Genomic DNA, 18477 nt, shown 5'->3' on the forward strand with positions numbered 1-18477 from the left:
ACCAAGACCTAAATGTTAAAATATTAGCCAAGATATTTTAAAAAAACAAGATAATATGTTTTGCTACACAGCACATTATAGTTAAAAAGTACTAGAGAAGGGGCGCCTGGGTGGCTCAGTGGGTTGAAGCCTCTGCCTTCAGCTCAGATCACGATCCCAGAGTCCTGGGATCAAGTCCCTGCATTGGGCTCTCTGCTCAGCGGGGGGCTTGCTTCCTCCTCTCTCTCTGCCTGCCTCTCTGCCTACTTGTGATCTCTGTCTGTCAAATAAATAAATAAATCTTTAAAAAAAAAACGTACTAGAGAAGAGGGAAGTCACTGCTGTGTAGAAACTTAGGCGAAGTCCTCTGGAAGAGGTAGAAGCGAACAGGATCTGTAAGAGGAAGATCAGATCGTGGAAAGTGACGTTCATGGGAGAAGGGGGAGAAGGGCGGGGACCAGCGTGGACCCAAGCTTAATAGTGTGGCTTTGGGATAAGACTGACCTAGCTAGTGTGTAAATTCCTACTGGAGAGAGATTTTTGTATGAAAGCAGAGCCTGCTTAGAAAAGGTGAATCCACATTATAGACAACATGAAAACTGAGCTAGGACAAGAATTAGGGGTGGGGAGGTCATGCAGGAAAGGGGCTGATGAAAGCCATCTCATTCATATTAGAATAAGAAACCATGAGAACGTCTTATAAAATATAATGATACTCTTAAAAATGATACTTTGGGAAAGTTGGTTTATTATTATAGCTAAAAGGTACTACAGTGAAAGTATTTTTAAATCATGTTTATAAAATCTGGTTATAATGAAATTCACTTTGTAGATAATGAAAACTTTCCTTTTTTTATTTTTTTTTTTTTTTAAAGAAGTCATGTCACATTCCTAGGCAGAGGATCATAGGGGAAGAGAGGAAAAAAATGAAACAAGATAAAACCAGAGAGGGAGACAAACCATAAGAGATTCTTAATCTCAGGAAGCAAACTGAGGGTTGCTGGAGGGGAGGGGGCTGAGAGGTTAGGGTGACTGGGTGATGGACACCAGGGAGGGGGATGTGCTGTGGTGAGCACTGTAAATTGTGTAAGACTGATGCATCACAGACCTGTACCCCTGAAACAAATAATACATTATATGTTAATAATTTTTTTTAAAAAGTGAAAATTTTTTTACTAAAATTAAAAAGTTATGTGACATTCCTATTGTGTTTTTATATGCAAACATGGTTTTTAATTATTGTAACTAGCTATTCCTTACCAGATGAATTAAGGTACCATTTTGAAACTGAGATGTGGCGAATATAAGTGGCCTCCATAAGGTTACATGACCAGCCAAAAGGCTACTTCTTATTCAGGGATACACTGGACTTGCTCTAAAAATTCTCCTTTGTGGTGCCTGGTTGGCTCAGCATTAAGCATCTGCCTTTGGCTCAGCTCATGAACCCAGGGTCCTGGGCTCGAGCCACGCATCAGGCTCCCTGCTCTGCAGGAGACCTGCTTCTCCCTCCCCTACTTCCCCTACTTGTGTTTCTGCTCTCAATGTCTCTGTCTCTGTCAAGTAAGTAAATAGAATCTTTAATAAAATAAAGGGAGTGACAATCAAATTTGTCTAAAAAATAAAAAAATAAAAATTCTTGAATGATTCCAAATGCATTTCTCACTATAAGCTGTGACATGTTTTAAAGAAAAAAAAATTTCATCCTTAATAATTTCTTTTTTCTTAAGATTTATTTTATTTTATTTTTTCTAAAGATTTTATTTATTTATTTATTTGACAGACAGAGACCACAAGTGGGCAGAGAGGCAGGCAGAGAGAGAGGAGGAAGCAGGCTCCCTGCTGAGCAGACAGCCCAGTGTGGGGCCCGATCTCAGGACCCTGGGATCATAACCCAAGTCGAAGGCAGAGGCTCTAACCCACTGAGCTACCCAGGCGCCCCAAGATTTGTTTATTTATTTTAAAGATTTTATTTATTTATTTATTTATTTGACAGAGAGAGAAAAACAGCGAGAGAGGGAACACAAGAGGGGGAGAGGGAGAGATTGTCTTAAGCAGACTCCATGCTAAGCAGTCTTACTTGGGGGACCCAATCTCAAGACCCTGAGATCACAGCCCAAGCCAAAACCAAGAGTCGGAGCATAACCAGCTGTGCCAGCCAGGCACCCCAATATTTTCTTTTAATAAGAGAGTTGTAGATTACGTACTTCTTGAGAACAGGAACTGCGTTTAACCCATCTTTGTACCATCAGAGTATCATTCATACCTCTTAGATGCATTTTCATTGAATCTACGGAAATGAGGAATGATAAAGGTCAATTTGACTTGGCAACTAAAAAGTTAGTGGTGATCTTAAAATACCTTAAGTTGGCTGGCACGGGAATGGACTATGGGACATTGAAGAATGCACTGGTCATGAAGAAAAGGAGCACAACAAAGACCAACCTTTCGAAAGTTTTGAAAGTTATAAAAAGGCTGAAAGAGGTTTATTTTTTGTTTGAGTTAGGCCATGTTTTTAATTTGAGGAGAAGACTCTAGAATAAAATATCTTGGCACACAGGGCACCTGGGTGGCTCAGTGGGTTAAAGCCTCTGCCTTTGGCTTGGGTCATGATCCCAGGGTCCTGGGATCGAGCCCCGCCTCGGGCTCTCAGGTCAGCAGGGAGCCTGCTTCTCTCTCTCTCTCTCTCTCTCTCTGCCTTCCTCTCTGCCTACTTGTGATCTCTCTGTCTATGTCAAATTAATTAATTAATTTAAAAAAAAAAAAAAAAAAAACTTGGCACCAGAAAGTAAAGATAGCCGAAAAAACAAGCTTTCAGAAAATGTAGGAATTAATGGATTCAAAGAAAAAGGAAGGATTTGTCTTTTTATATGAGAAAGACTTGCTTCTTCCTCTAAAAGGGAAAGATAAGATGTGTGAATATCTGGGTAAAAAATTTGAAGAGACAAGTCAAAAAGTTACTTATCGTTTTAAATGAGGAATGGGGGTGTTTTTAGCCCAAAAATTGCTGGACTTAGGACCTGTAAAATAAGAAATAACACTTTCATATATTTAGAAAGTAAGTACTTTTAATTTACTTAAGATCTAAATTTTGATCACTATTTTACATGTTTTTATTTGATTAGGTACTTCCATTCAGTCAACCCTTGGTGCCAATGGCGTTAGATTAGACAACCAGCCTATCGTCAAAAAAAGGCGGGGAAGAAGGAAGAATGTAGAAGGTGTTGACATCCTCTTTTTTAACAGAAATAAACCACCTAACCATGTAAGTAAAAAGTACTGATCTTTGAGTCCAAAATTTGAGTCCAAAGTATGTAAATATATATATTGCTATTTTGCGAATGTCTTAGAGAGTAAAAATATTAATTAGGAAATTAGAGTGTACTTCTAGATTATATCTCAGAGGAATCTAGCATTGACCAAGACTCGTGAAAATCTTAAACTTGGAAAATTTGTCAGAATTTTAAACAGCTTACTTTTTTCCTCTTCAAAAAGATTTTCTTTACTGGACAAAAAATCGAATGATAAAGCATAGAAATAAAATTTTCACTTGTTTTTTTCTCTCCAGGTTACTTTGGGCTTAACCACCTCACAGATTTCTACAGGGATGACTCCAGCACTGTCCTACACTCAACCTCAAGGAATTCCTGATACGGAAAGTCCAGTTCCAGTCATTAACCTCAAAGACGGGACAAGACTTGCAGGCGATGATGCGCCAAAGAGAAAGGATTTGGAAAAATGGCTTAAGGAGCACCCAGGTTATGTGGAAGATTTAGGAGCTTTTATTCCTGTAGGTGATGCCTTACAGATCTTGGTATATTTTATTTCTGTGGTTTATCAAATCCATAATGATGAAGCATATGTTTTTACCCACTTATGTAAATATGTGTTCTGCCCAAGGGTAAGGAAAATAAACAGAAAAAAATAATGACCGTTTTTCCCCCCGATAGAACACAGTGCCATTTCCATTTTTCCATTCTGCATTTAATAATGAAAATCATCTCCAATATACAGAGCACTATGTTAGACCCAGTGTAGGTTGTAAAGGTATAAAATTTCCAGTCCTTTTCCTTAGGGAGTTTACTTTAAATTACCAGTGATACCAGTGATCATATTAAACATTTATTGAGACTTAACCGTGTTCCAGGCATTTTACTAACATACATTATCTCATTTAACACTCCTAACACCTTTATCAGAATGGCATAATTGTAACTATTTTCTGGATAAATTAAAACACCGAAATTGGAAGTAAGTAGTCCAGGGCACAGTCTTAACTCCAGTGTCCAAACTGCTACTCGTAAGCTCTTCTTCAAGCTGCCGCAGTGCTGCTGTTGTGTCTCTGCAGGTGCACACTGAGTTTACTCTCATCAGAGCGAGAATTGTTTTAGTTCATTTGCATTTTTTGTCTCCTGAGATACTCTGTGCTCCCTGTCTCATAGGCATATGACTTTCTTACTCACAGAAATCTGTCACTGCATTTTGCAGTACTTTACTATCAGGTGCTGATATACCGAATTCGCATCAGATCCCCCAAAGAGCAAAGGTGTAGGAGGCCTGTTATATCTGCCTTCATTAGAATGGAGAACCTAGCACAGCTGTCTAGTACTCTGTGAGCTTCTGAAGGACAAGATCCTATTCACCTTTGTGATCCATAGAATAGTATCTAGCTTCCTATAAACATTTACTGAGCCAATGAGTAAAAACTGAAAGTCCTTTGAAGACAAAAATCTACTCTATAAAGGTAAAGTTGTTATTTTATTAACAGAAAAAAATTACCTTGTTACTTTTTTAGATTAAGGAACCACAAAAGCTCCACACTTCAGTCCCTACAGTGGTCTCTGTGTCTGTAATGTGTACTTTGTCTAGAATTTTACATCGCTATTATTAACATCAGGAAATAACCTGGTCATCTACACCAGACTGCCTCAGGCTTGGCGTTCAGATGCCTTTCATATCCCTGGTCTTCTTTTTTTTTTTTTTTTTTAAGATTTTATTTATTTATTCAACAGAGAGAGAGATCACATGTAGGCAGAGAGAGAGAGGAGGAAGCAGGCTCCCTGCTGAGCAGAGAGCCCGATGTGGGACTCGATCCCAGGACCCTGACTGAGATCATGACCTGAGCCGAAGGCAGCGGCTTAACCCACTGAGCCACCCAGGCGCCCTCCCTGGTCTTCTCTAAGGATGCCACTAATTCTCAAACTTTAAATACTTTTGATTTTTTAAAAAAACAAAGTTTTTATAATTATGAGGGGAGGAGTTTTCACTAAATATGATGGGTAAGCATAGAATGAATACTGCAGTTCTAACAATAATAAGAATTATTAGTTTAACCCTGTAACTTAACATGTTAGAAAATAACGTTTTATTCAGTCAGTAGATTTGCATTAACTACTCAGTGCTAGTTCTTCTTTTAAGGGATGGAGGATAAAACCACAAACAGTATAAAGTTCTTGCCCTTGTGGTACTTCCACTGTAGTCTGTAGGGTTTCTCTGTCTTTCTCTCATCACTGCAAAGGAATCTTTATTAATTTTTTAAACTTAAAAGCCATTCATCATTTTCACTGCTAATAAAATTATCATAATTTTTTAGGTAACATTATAGAATATTAAGATTTTAAAACAGCATTTGTTGTGATAATACAAGATGATTAGTTTTGGTTTCTGAAGGATATCTCACATTAATGATTTCTTAGCTCTCACATTCTGTTGTATCCCTATAGCTAAATAATTATAACATATAGATATATAATAGCGAGGCTATGTATAGAGTACTGTGGAAACATAAAAAAGAGTAATGAGTGATTCTTCCTAGGCAAAGTATCTGGGGAAATGTGGAAAGAAGATAGAGATGACATCTGTGACTGGTGGATGATAAAGAATAAGTAGGCATTTGACCAGGTTAACACAAGAGAAGGATATTCTAAGCATTATAAAATGAGTAGGAAGAGTTAAAAAGGATAGGACTCTAAGGCATATTCATAAAAGAGCGGCCAGTCTGGTATTGCAGGGTATGTGAGGAAATCTGTGGGGTAATAGTAACAGGATAGAAAAGGTAAATTGAGGTCCAGGCTGTGAAGGGATGGGTCTGCCACGCTGAAGAGTCTGAGCATTCCTCTCCTGCATTGTTCTCATTGGTCAGAAACCCACACCAAGCCCTGCTTTGTTAAATTATAGAAGTGAGCAGTATGGTTTGCTGGAAAGAGTTTCATTACCAGATACTACCACTTGTTGGTTGTATGACCTCGAGGAAGGTAACCTCTCCAAGCCTTGGTTCCCATTCGTAAAATATAAGAATATCTTTTAATATCGTGACGGTTACTTGAGGGGAAATAAGAAAGACTAGTAGTGAGACGAAGAGAAGAGGAAAGCCACAGCTGGCACAAACATGGATTGTACCAGCGCAGAAAAACATCTGATGTTTCAGATGAAATTTATCAGGAGAAGAAGTGAAGAACTGTACGATTTCGAGGAGGCTGCTCCAGTGTTACTGGTAACTCCTTCAGACAATGCTAGGAACACAGTGATCTGTGAGAGCGTTTAAGGAAAGACCTCATTTCAGGAGCGAGAACGCTCACTGAATGATAGTGTTTCAATCATATGATGGCCTTGAATATGTTTTCAAATATGTAATTTGAAGAAAAGATTTATATTATATTTCTTGAAGTCATATTTAATATTTTTATTAGACAGTTGACCCTTGAACAACACTTGGGCTTGAATTGTGTGGGTCCACTTTTACGTGGAATTTTTACAGTATGGTACTGAGAATGTATTTTCTCTTCAATACGATTTTCTTAAGAACATTCTCTTTTCTTCAACCTACTTTGTACCAGTAGGTTCAACAACTTACTACTTTGTTGTAAGAATACAGGATATAATATAAATATAACATGCTAAATATGTGTTAATCAACTGTTGATAGCATCAGAAAGGCTTTTGGTCTGCAGTAGGCTATTATCGGTTAAGTTTGGGGGAATCAAGAGTTCTATGTGGATTTTCGACTATGCAGGGGCGGTAGCCTTGATCCCCATGTTGTTTAAGGTCAACTGTGTTAAATATAAAAATATTTAAAGGTTAAGTATTTTTAAAGTGTAATGGGTAAATTCTTTAATATATATGTATGTATATATATTATATACTAAAGGTAAAATATGTGTATAATATATATTATCTTCAGTGTATAATATATATTAAATATATATTCTTCAGTGTATAATATATATTATATGTATCTTCAGTATTATAGAATTAAATTAGTTGGATCAGCTTTTTTGTACTGTTTGCACAAGTAAAGATTTTAAAGCTGTTTCTTTACTTATATGTTTTAGAGAGTACAGCTCCATGAAGGGAGGCCTAAACAAAAAAGGCATCGTTGCAGAAACCCTAATAAACTCGATGTTAATAGTCTTACTGGAGACGAACGTGTTCAGCTGATCAACAGAAGAAATGCCAGGAAGGTATGTGTATATTTATTGTTAATTGTTTATAAACAGACCTGGAGATGGGTTAAAACTAGCAGATTTGTGGGGAAAGACATGGACTATAATTTTATGCAATCTAATTTCAATTCCCACATCTTTGGCTAAGCCTTGGGATAAAAATAAGTCACTTGACACATCTGTGTGTAAGCCATGTGACATTGCCCAAGGGCCTGACATCCAAAGCAGCGGTTCTCAGCACGGGGCAGTTTTGTCTTGCAGGGACATTTGGCAATGTCTGGAGGTCCCAGCTTGGGAGGTGAGGAGGTGGCAGGCAGGGCAGGGACGCTACTGGCATCCAGCAGGTAGAGGCCAGGATGCTGCTGAACTTCCTACCGCACATGAGACAGTCCCTCATAGCACCCACCCAGAAAGGCCACACTGCTGAGGGTGAGAAGCTGATGAGAGAGCCACCATTCTCATTAGGCCGTCAGAGATTACATTTTTATCACTGAAATTTCCCATCAGATGGCCATAAAGTATCTTGTTCCTTTAAATGAGCCTAGTACATAATTTTCTGACAGATGAAAGTAAAATGTCTTAAACAAAGGTACCTTATAGAAAAAAGGCACTGCTGTGTTTATCTTACTGCTTTTTTGACTGATGAATGGTAAGAGTCCAGTTTTTCTAAATTCTGTTTCTTAACCAAATGTGGCTCAACATTTGTTTCCCCAAATTGTTTTCATTTATGGATTGGTAGATGTCTCCTTCACCTCAAAAGTAAATGATACAATACTTACGGCACCCTTCTGTAGGCCTATAGCTCTGATATTTTTATTCTGTTTTTTACTCAGATAAGCATGCAACAAAATAAAATTAAAAAGAGAAAAAGATGGCCTCGGAGTAAGAACAGCAAATTTCTCATTGAGTTCCTTCAGTCACAATCAGATTACCTTAACAATTGTTTTAATATTGTTATGTGCACTAGCTCATTAAAATTAATACTGATTTTCCCCCAAGTTTATAGAGCTTATTCAGCGTTTGTTTGTACTTTAAAATGATGTCATAGGGGGATTAGGGAAAAGACAAGATGACATTTTAGTAGCATTTTACTTAATTTTGTGATTATATAGATGGTGTTACAAATCTTAGCACTTTATCTTCTAACAAAAGTTAGCATTACTGGATAGGAATAAATTAGTCTTAGCCAGTTTTAAGGAACTGGAACAATTTTGTGGTTTTACTTATTAGATATTAAACACTCCTAATTTTATCTAATTGTTATAACCTGACACGGGGTCTGTTCATCTCCCGTAATTTGTATTATTTATTGTTCTGAGTCTGTAGCACACAGGCTAAAGGATTGAAAAGAATCTACCTGCCGAATCCCTATACACCACCCACCCAAAGGGCCTCCGCTTACACTGGAGCTTAGTAAAGGGGGTAACGAAAAGGAGAAGGCAACAGAAACTAAGTAAAAACTACAGAAAATATTAGAAAAGAGTGCTTAAGGTATTATAACTATAGATACCTATAACTTCTAGGTGGTGTAGCGACATTTAAGTCCTGTCTGTATTCTACCAAGAGATAGTATATGTTCAGAGAGGTATGGAAAGAGGAATTACCTTTAGACACCAAAGGAACATTAAGTTGGTAGATCCAAATCATTGAAGTTTCAAAATATTTTGTTTTAATGTCCTACTAATTATCATATGTAGTTTTTAAATTTTTTCATATTGTGATTAGTTGGCTATATCACTGTTCACATGCAAAAGATGTGTTTAATTTTATACTTCAGGTTACGTAATAGGTAAGAGCATGACTTTGCGGAACCTGAGTTTAAAAGCTGGCCCTAATGCTTACTAGCTGGCTTTAGGTGACTTACCTAACTTCTCTGAGGCTTAATTCCTTCATTTGAAAAACAGAAATAATACTCTCTCAAAGGATATAGTGAGAACTAAAGTAAATTTATATACTGAAAGTCCTTAGCATGATGCTTGGCATGTAAGAAGAAGAAGGAGAACTTGGTGTTTGTTTGCACCAGATGCTGTGCTAAGGCACTTGAATTGGTTTCATTTTTATCCTTATAAAACCCTGTGAGGAAAGTGTTGTCGTAATCCCCTTTTTTATAGATCAGAAAATGGAGGCTCAGAGAGATGTACTGATTTGCCCAGTTCCAGTAGCTGGTAAGTCTGACTCTGGAGGGCACATGCTTTTAACGAGGCTGTATGACCTATCCAGCATAGCAAGTGCACAGGAAACCGTGGTTATTCATTTTACTATTTTAGTTACTTAAAGCATTTAAAATTTACATACCACACGTCTGTACGGTATATTAGCAGTGCCTTTGGCATGTGGTAGTCCTTTTAAATATAGTAGAGAACGTCAAAGGTAATTCAAGAAACACATATGTCTTAAATAAACTCTGTATAGCACAGAATAAAAGCAAAAAGGTCTTCATATTTAATATATATAATATATATATAATAAAAATTAATTTTTTAAGTGTCTAACAGTCTTTTTCATTTACAGGTTGGAGGTGCATTTGCTCCCCCTTTGAAAGACTTATGTAGATTCCTAAAAGAAAATTCGGAATACGGAGTAGCTCCTGAATGGGGAGATGTTGTTAAGCAGTCTGTGAGTAATTTCATAAATACTAACTCACACATCATCTTAACAATTAGACGCCATTTAGTCAGATTGAGAAAGATAGGGTACCATATGATTCCACTCATAAGTGGAATCTAGAACCGAAAACAAAACAAACAAAAAGCAGACTCTGATCTATAAATACAGAGAATAAACTGATGGTTGCCAGAGGGGAGGTGGGTAGGGAGATGGGCAGAATGGATGAAGGGGAAAGAGGGTACAGGCTTCCAGTTATGGGATGAATAAGTCACGGCAGCCTGTGTAAACCTGTCAAATCACTAAGTTGTACACCCGAAACTAATGTAACATTGGGTGTCAACTATACTCAAAAAAGAAAATTACCTGCCATTTAATGATATCAGAGATGAAGTTTTAAATTAAGAATTAGCAACAGTGTGGGGCACTTGGGTGGCTCAGTGGGTTAAAGCCTCTGCCTTCCTGAAGCTCCAGTCATGATCCCAGGGTACTGGGATCGAGCCCTGCATTGGGCTCTCTGCTCAGCAGGGAGCCTGCTTCCCTTCCTGTCTCTCTCTGCCTGCCTCTTTGCCTACTTGTGATCTCTATCAAATAAATAAATAAATAAATCTAAAAAAAAAAAAGAAAAGAAAGAATTAGCAATATTGTGTAAACATGTGCCAGTGTTTTCACAGTTTTTATTTTGCAGTACACATTACAAATTTATCAGATGTTTGTTGAGTTAGAATGCAGAATCAATATATACTGATCATTAATCTGTTTTTATTTTAACGTCTAAGATAACTCTTTGAGCAAGGCCACAAAGATTAAGCAAAGATGTGCAGAAAGAAACATATAAGGATATTATATATAATAGTAACAAATTGGGAATATATTAATGGTCCATCCATATATAGGAAAACTATACAACTGGCAAAAATTATATCTTAGAAGAACATCCAATGACAAGGGAGGGAAAGGTCACGGTGTGTTAAATGGAGTAGTAATTAAGCCCTCGGAAAAGCCAAGCCTGACCATGTGGTAAATGCTGAATAAAGAATAGCTACTATTTCCACAAGTGTCCAAATGAAAAGGACAGGCTATAAAACTATGTTCATTATGATTCTATTTATTTTAGAAACGGAGTGGGGAGAATTGTAGAATCTGTCTATATGAACAAGGGAGAAATGAAATACACACCCTAAAATATTAGCAATGTTTTTTTTCTCTGGTGAAATTACAGATGATTTTTTTCCGTGGTATATTTGTTGTTGTTGTTGTTGTTGTTGTTGTTTTCTGCAGTGAACCCTAATGCTTTTGTGAAGAAAACAATTAAGTTGATGAATTCAAAACAAAATTTTATTTATTTTTTTTTAAAGATTTTATTTACTTATTTGACAGAGAGAAATCACAAGTAGACAGAGAGGCAGGCAGAGAGAGAGAGAGGGAAGCAGGCTCCCCGCTGAGCAGAGAGCCCGATGCGGGACTCGATCCCAGGACCATGAGATCATGACCTGAGCCGAAGGCAGCGGCTTAACCCACTGAGCCACCCAGGCGCCCCTCAAAACAAAATTTTAAAATAGTACCATGAGAGTCTTTGAAACTGCCATCTAGGGGCACCTGGCTGGCTCAGTCGGTAGACGATGTGACTCTTAACCTCAGGGTCGTGAGTTCAGCCCCATGTTGGGTGTGGAGCCTACTTAAAAAAAAAAAGAGAGAGAGAGAGAGAGAGGTATTGAAACTGCTCTGCAGAGGGGTCACAAATGATAGTCACTAAACACATGTAGCTGTTGAGCATTTGAGATGTAGCTGCCTGAATTAGGTTGTGTAAGAAGTATAAAACACTGGTTTGGGATTTGGGGGGGGTGAGTATTTTTGACACACAATGTTACATTAGTTTCAGGTGTACAGCGCAGTGATTGGACAGGTCTATACTGTGCTCTCCACAAGCGCAGCTGCCGTCTGTCACCACACAACACTGTCATAACTTCACTGATTTTATTCCCTGTGCTTTTTATTCCTGTGACTCAGGGCGCCTGGGTGGCTCTGTCAGTTAAGCGGCCAAGTCTTGATTTTTGGCTCAGGTCATGATTCCAGGGTCACAGGATCAAGCCCCGCTTCAGGCTCTGCGCTGGGTGTGGAGCCTGCTTAGGATTCTCCCTCTCCCTCTATTCCGCCCCCCTTAATTAATTAATTAATTTTAAAAATTATCCCCTAGGGGCGCCTGGGTGGCTCAGTGGGTTAAAGCCTTTGCCTTCGGCCCAGGTCATGATCCCAGGGTCCTGGGATCGAGCCCCGCATCGGGCTCTCTGCTTAGTGCAGAGCCTGCTGCTCTCTCTCTCTGCCTGCCTCTCTGCCTACTTGTGTTCTCTGTCAAATAAATAAATAAAAAATCTTTAAAAAAAAAAAAATTATCCCCTAATTTTTTCATTCCGTAACCGGAGTCTATGTCTTCCATTCCCCTTCACCCATTGTGCCCATCTCCCCACCCTGGTTTGGGATTTTGAAGATTAAGTTTGGAAAAAATAGAAAATATCTTTATTTTCATAGGTTACATATTGAGATGGTGGGATTTTGGTTTAATTATGTTAGGCTATGGGGCGCCTGGGTGGCTCAGTGGGTTAAAGCCTCTGCCTTCGGCTCAGGTCATGATCCCAGGGTCCTGGGATCGAGCCCTGCATCGGGCTGTCCGCTCCGCGGAGAGCCTGCTTCCCACCCCCCTCTCTCTCTGCGTACTTCTGATCTCTGTCTGTCAAATAAATAAATAAAATCTTTAAAAAATAATAATAATTATGTTAGGCTATATTACTAAAATTAATGTCACCTGTTTCTCTTTTACCTTTTTTAATACAGTTGCTAGAAAATTTAAAGTTACATATGTGGCTTACGTTATAGTTCTGCTGGAGCCTGCTAGCCTAGAAGTTCTACAACTCCTATCACTTTTAGGAGTTCTGGGCCCAGAAAGTCATGGGAGAATCACTCAACTATCTTTATCAGCATGGTGCTAGCTCCCTCCCTTACTCCCAAAGTGACAAAGATTCACATGGAGCATCTCACTGTAATCTTAACCTTTCACTTACTTCCTCTGTTCTTTCCTTATCGTTCTCCTAACTTGGACGAGGGGCACTTCTGTAGTCTTCAAGAGTAACTGATGATGCGAAACTGTGAGGGTGCAGAAGTAACCTCATGAGAAAATGTCTTTGGACCTTCAGTTCCCTAGAACTCTTCTACACACGTATGCCTCACCATGTGGAAGAAAGCTAGAGGCCTCTTCCTGCTTTCTTACCCTGTGAGAAAATGAGAAGCGGAGGAACTGTCTCACACCCCTCCTCACTATCTGAAAGAGGCTGTCTCTTTCATAATTGATTACGTTCTTTCAGTACAGACTCGGTCTATGAATAATTACCAATTTTAATGTGATCGCTACTGATTTTATTCTAATGTAGCTATTGTTACTGATTTTTTTTTCCCCAGGGATTTCTTCCAGAGAGTATGTTTGAGCGCATTCTCACCGGTCCTGTTGTGAGAGAGGAAGTCAGCAGGCGTGGGCGACGGCCTAAAAGTGGAATTGCCAAGGCCACGGCAGCGGCGGCGGCAGCAACTGCCACCAGCGTGTCAGGCAATCCTTTGTTAGCCAACGGATTACTTCCAGGTGTGGATCTCACAACCCTTCAGGCCTTACAACAAAACCTACAAAACTTGCAGTCTCTGCAAGTAACCGCGGGGCTGATGGGAATGCCTGCCGGTCTGTCTTCTGGAGGAGAAGCTAAAAACGTGGCCGCCATGTTCCCCATGCTGCTGTCAGGAATGACTGGCTTACCAAATCTGCTGGGCATGGGGGGGCTCCTGACCAAGCCTACTGAATCTGGAACCGAAGAGAAAAAGGGAAATGACTCGAAGGAGCTAGAAGGAAAAAAAGAAAGGACAGAGAGTCAAAATTCAGAGAACGGGGGAGAAAACTCCGTGTCGGGTTCTCCTTCCACGTCCTCTACCGCTGCAGCCGCCAACCCGCTAGCTCTTAACCCACTACTGCTGTCTAATATACTCTACCCAGGGATGCTGCTCACTCCAGGCCTTAATCTCCACATGCCAACTTCGTCCCAGACCAATACTTTCGACGTACAGAAAAACAGAAACAGTGACTTGGGCTCGTCTAAGTCCCAGGAAGTAAAGGAGGAAGAGTCCAGAGGTAGAGACCAGGAGGACAAAGGGGGAACTGAAGCAAGTCCTCTCAACGAGAACAGCACAGATGAGGGTTCAGAGAAAGCTGATGCTTCGTCTGGATCCGACAGTACGTCGTCATCATCCGAGGATTCAGATTCGAGTAACGAAGACTGACTCCCAGACTGCACTTAAATTATGAACTGATTTTGGATTTTTTTTTCTTTAATTATGAATTGTAAATACCCCAGTGTTGAGTGCATCAATAACTTACTGACCGAACATTTCAGTTATTTGTTTAGAAGTGCAAACTGCTTTCAGAGACGTTTTGCATGTACTATTTCTTAAGATCCGTATAAGTTTCTGAACTCGTATGTACTATCAAATACATAAAGGTGTAAAATTACAACAAAAAGGCATTATAATTTTGTTGGGGGTTAATTTTATGAAAATTATGCTCCATGAGAGTTGTATATTTAATATATTTGCAGAGAACACAGCATACTTGATGCATATTTACTGATTTAATTTGAATATAGTTTTACAGCCTCCTTGACACCTATAATTTACAGATCAAAACTCAGCAATAATTTGGGCAGCTAATGAATGTCATGAAAGCTGTAGAGTCTACATCACCATCCACTGCTTTAATTCCATGAAAACGCTCTCGTGTCGTGATGCACTGCTGACGTTTCCAATTCAGGTACAAGTGTGTTTTAAAGAAGAAATAAGTTTCCCAATCAGCCAATTGAACTGGCTACCTGTTACCTCAGCTGAGTTAGTTTAGGAAGTTTACATTCGTTTCTAATTCTCTACTTGTTTTCAGGGGTTTTTTAAACACATCCTCTATATCATGTTGATCTGGCAAGAAATCTGACTTGCTTTCGGCTGAGCTTAACTCTGATATCAGTAAAATTAAGTCCTACAAGAGTCCTGTGTCATGGGACTTTGGCGCCCTCTAGACATACTTAGTTTTACTTTTTCAAAGTTTGGCCTCCTCTAAAGAAATCATTCTGTCTCTGATGAGTAATGTCTGTTTCCAGGGTTCAGAAAAGGCAAACTCATGAAATACCACTGAGAAGATCGTTCCACACAGCATACTTCATGTAAAAGAAACTGTTGGTTTGCTTTATTCGTGTAGATTTCTCTTTGTGTTTTATGTCATGGAACTGTTCCAACATGAGCAGGTCTTAGTGATAAAGTAATATGCAGAATAGTCTAAATTCATTTTTTTTTTTAAGTTGCTAGGTATAAGCAGACTAAATGTTGCCCAGAATCAGTGTTGGGTTATCAGTTTATATTAAATATACTGAGTTGGCCCATTTTGAATATGCACTTTGAATGATCTCAAAAAAATTTATACAAGTTATACCTGTCAACCACAAAAATGAAGCCCAAGGCTTCTGATCAATTTCTTAGAACCCTTTATCATGTAAAATTTGTCTGATATTTGATTTGTGATACAGTTTCTCCTGCTAAAGCTGCTATTAATTCCGACAAGATAGAGAGGTCCAGGATCACCTTCATGTACATTAAAAACAATTAGAACTGAATTGGACATAAAATACCATTTACATCCTAAGGAGAGAAAGATGTTAGCATTTTTCTGATACTTGGATAAGTCAGTGATAAAGTTTGTGAGGGGCTAAATTTAGGGGGAAAGTACCCCACTTCTCTCCCACAGAAAAAAATAACTCAGTACTTTTTGATAGAACTTTGTTGTTTCGTCATAAATCCAACAATTATATTGGATTTTCCCAGATCTTTACCAGTAAATTATGTTTCTGTATGTAAGATAACTAATCCCTCACTAGAGAGACAGTGTTACATGTATTTACAAAGTCATTTAAGTTCCATTGAGATTGTATTCATTTTTGTATTTTTCCCAAAATAGTACTTTGAATTGATAGTTCTTTATGCAATGTCTTAGCAATAGTCATCCGGGAGAAGTGGGTAGTAATTCTTCATCATGAAAATGATATATTACATATTTAGTATCTTCCCTTTGCAGTATTGCACTTTTGTTTAACTAGAACACACCTATGAGATAGCCAAAGTTTTTCAAACACAGTTAACTTAGTTTGCTGGTGGGGTATTTCAACGCCATCCATACTTCCCTCTTTCCCTCTAGTTCTGTCCGCATAATCTTCATTCCTTTCTTTCCCCAATTAAAAAAAAAAAAAAAAGGGAAAAAAAAAGCCCTAGATCTTGTCACTAAAAAGCTAATTTATATCAAATTTATGAGATAAAGTATTTTCCTAATTATGATCAGACGAATTTGGTTAACATATTAGTGATTCTCTTTCTACGTAATAAGGCAATTACAGTTTTTCAAAGCATTAAGGCTAATACTAACGTTAAAGTTTCTCTCGGGTTTCAAGACACTTCTATTTAGTATTGATTGGGGAAAAGTTTTCCACCTGTCAGCTTAAAAAAATGCAAATATGGTTGTGTAAAGATAAGGGTTATAAGGAAAAAAAATCAGTAGAATTACATAATACTAAAGTTGCAGTTAAAAGGATATCCAAGTATGTGTTGGTAGTTACTAAAAGAATTATAGCTGTTATTGCCTTGTATTTATAGCCCTTGTTTCAGGTTTCATGATTCAAGTCTTCGTCCAATTCTTCTTTTGGACATTTGCAATATTTACCAGTTGTGTTTTGTGTAGTCTGAATTTGCTTTCTGTAGTTGAGCAAACGTCTTAAAAAAGTCATTTGTAATTTATTAAATTACTTTCTATGATGTTCTATAGAGCAAATGGAAGTTTAATTATTTTTTATTAAACATATTCTTTGACTACCCATGATGTCAGCCTCTGTACATGACAATACTCCTTTTTTTAATTGACTTTTATCTATAATTTATCTTAATCCAGTTGTGAAAGAAACCCTAGTCCTAAATCTCCAAAAGGAAAGTTATACCTTGGGGGAAAAAAAAATTTTTTTTTAAGATTTTATTTATATTGGGCGCCTGGGTGGCTCAGTGGTTAAGCCGCTGCCTTCGGCTCAGGTCATGATCTCAGGGTCCTGGGATCGAGTCCCGCATCGGGCTCTCTGCTCAGCAGGGAGCCTGCTTCCTCCTCTCTCTCTCTGCCTGCCTCTCTGCCTACTTGTGATTTCTCTCTGTCAAATAAATAAATAAATAAATCTTAAAAAAAAAAATGCTTTTAAGATTTTATTTATTTATTTGACAGAAATCACAAGGAGGCAGAGAGGCAGGCAGAGAGAGAGGGGGAAGCAGGCTTCCCGCCAAGCAGCGAACCCAATGTGGGGCTCAATCCCAGGATTCTGGGATCATGACCCGAGTCGAAGGCAGAGGCTTAACCCACTGAGCCACCCAGGCGCCCCACCTTGGAAAAATTTTTAAAAGACAGAAGCTAGCTATAGTTATATCCACTGTATCATTATTTCCTTAAGTTTTCTTCCCCTGACCTTTAAAAATGTCCAGAAAGACTCAAGAGATGTACCAAAACTCATAAAGGAGTACATTTTGGATATCAGTAATTGTTTTTCCCCTTGGTCTTAAGTGTCTTTCCTAATTCATCACTATTGTTTTTAGCGTTTTTGTAAACATGAAAGAAATTTAGTTTTCCCCTGATTAGAAAAGGAGAACAGTAGAGTCTCGTTATACACTCATTTAACTTGGAACCCATTTCCCTTTACTTCTGTGCATAGAAAACCTTTTTTTCCCCTTTTTTGTACAATGTAGCATATAAACACAAATCAATTACTTAGTCTAGTGCTCACCCAGAGGAACAGTAATCTGTTCCAGTGCTAGAAGAAGATTGAGCTATATTAGATGTTTCTGAAAGAACGTATACTATGTACAAAATGATGGATTCTGTGTTTTGTGAGCTATAGGGAGGGAGAGTCATTTTCGACTACAAGTAATGTTCATCCTCTACAACAAATTTAGAACTTAGTCTCTATGTAAATACAACTCAGTACATAAGCTTTTTATTTTAAAATGCAGAAAAGCACAAAGAAAAACTAGTTAAATCATCATAAACCCACCCTGAGATCAATACTGTTCAGAGAGATACCCAATGTTTTTATATGGATGTTATATTCAAGTAGTGGGTTGAGTCGCGTCATCCAAAAATCTGTCAACCCAGAATCTCGGAATGTGACCTCAATTGGAAATAGGGTCTTGGCAGTTACACTAGGTGAGGCTGGGCCCTAGATCCGGTGGCTGGTTCCCAATAAGAAGAGAGGACACCCAGTCCAAGGGAAAAAGGACATGAGCCAACAAGCAGAGATTGGAGTGATACAGATGTAGCCGAGGAACACCAAGGATTGTCAACAACCACCAGAAG

General features: G+C 38.4%; 1 protein-coding gene across 12 annotated transcripts in view; it reads left to right on the forward strand.

Moving 5' to 3' along the window:
- The window catches only part of CHD9 (chromodomain helicase DNA binding protein 9), a 222708-nt gene extending 205745 nt beyond the window's left edge, over positions 1–16963 (forward strand). For all 12 annotated transcript variants that reach the window (XM_059381331.1, XM_059381335.1, XM_059381334.1 and 9 more), the window contains 5 exons: positions 3102–3241; positions 3545–3766; positions 7308–7436; positions 9930–10034; positions 13476–16963. In XM_059381331.1, the coding sequence (XP_059237314.1) occupies positions 3102–3241; positions 3545–3766; positions 7308–7436; positions 9930–10034; positions 13476–14339 (1460 nt within the window). In that variant the 3' untranslated portion in view covers positions 14340–16963. The remainder of the gene's footprint in view (positions 1–3101; positions 3242–3544; positions 3767–7307; positions 7437–9929; positions 10035–13475) is intronic.
- The last annotated feature ends 1514 nt before the right edge of the window (positions 16964–18477 follow it).

This window comes from Mustela nigripes, chromosome 17 (genome assembly GCF_022355385.1).
Source record: "Mustela nigripes isolate SB6536 chromosome 17, MUSNIG.SB6536, whole genome shotgun sequence".
In the NCBI taxonomy this organism is placed as follows: Eukaryota; Metazoa; Chordata; class Mammalia; order Carnivora; family Mustelidae; genus Mustela; species Mustela nigripes.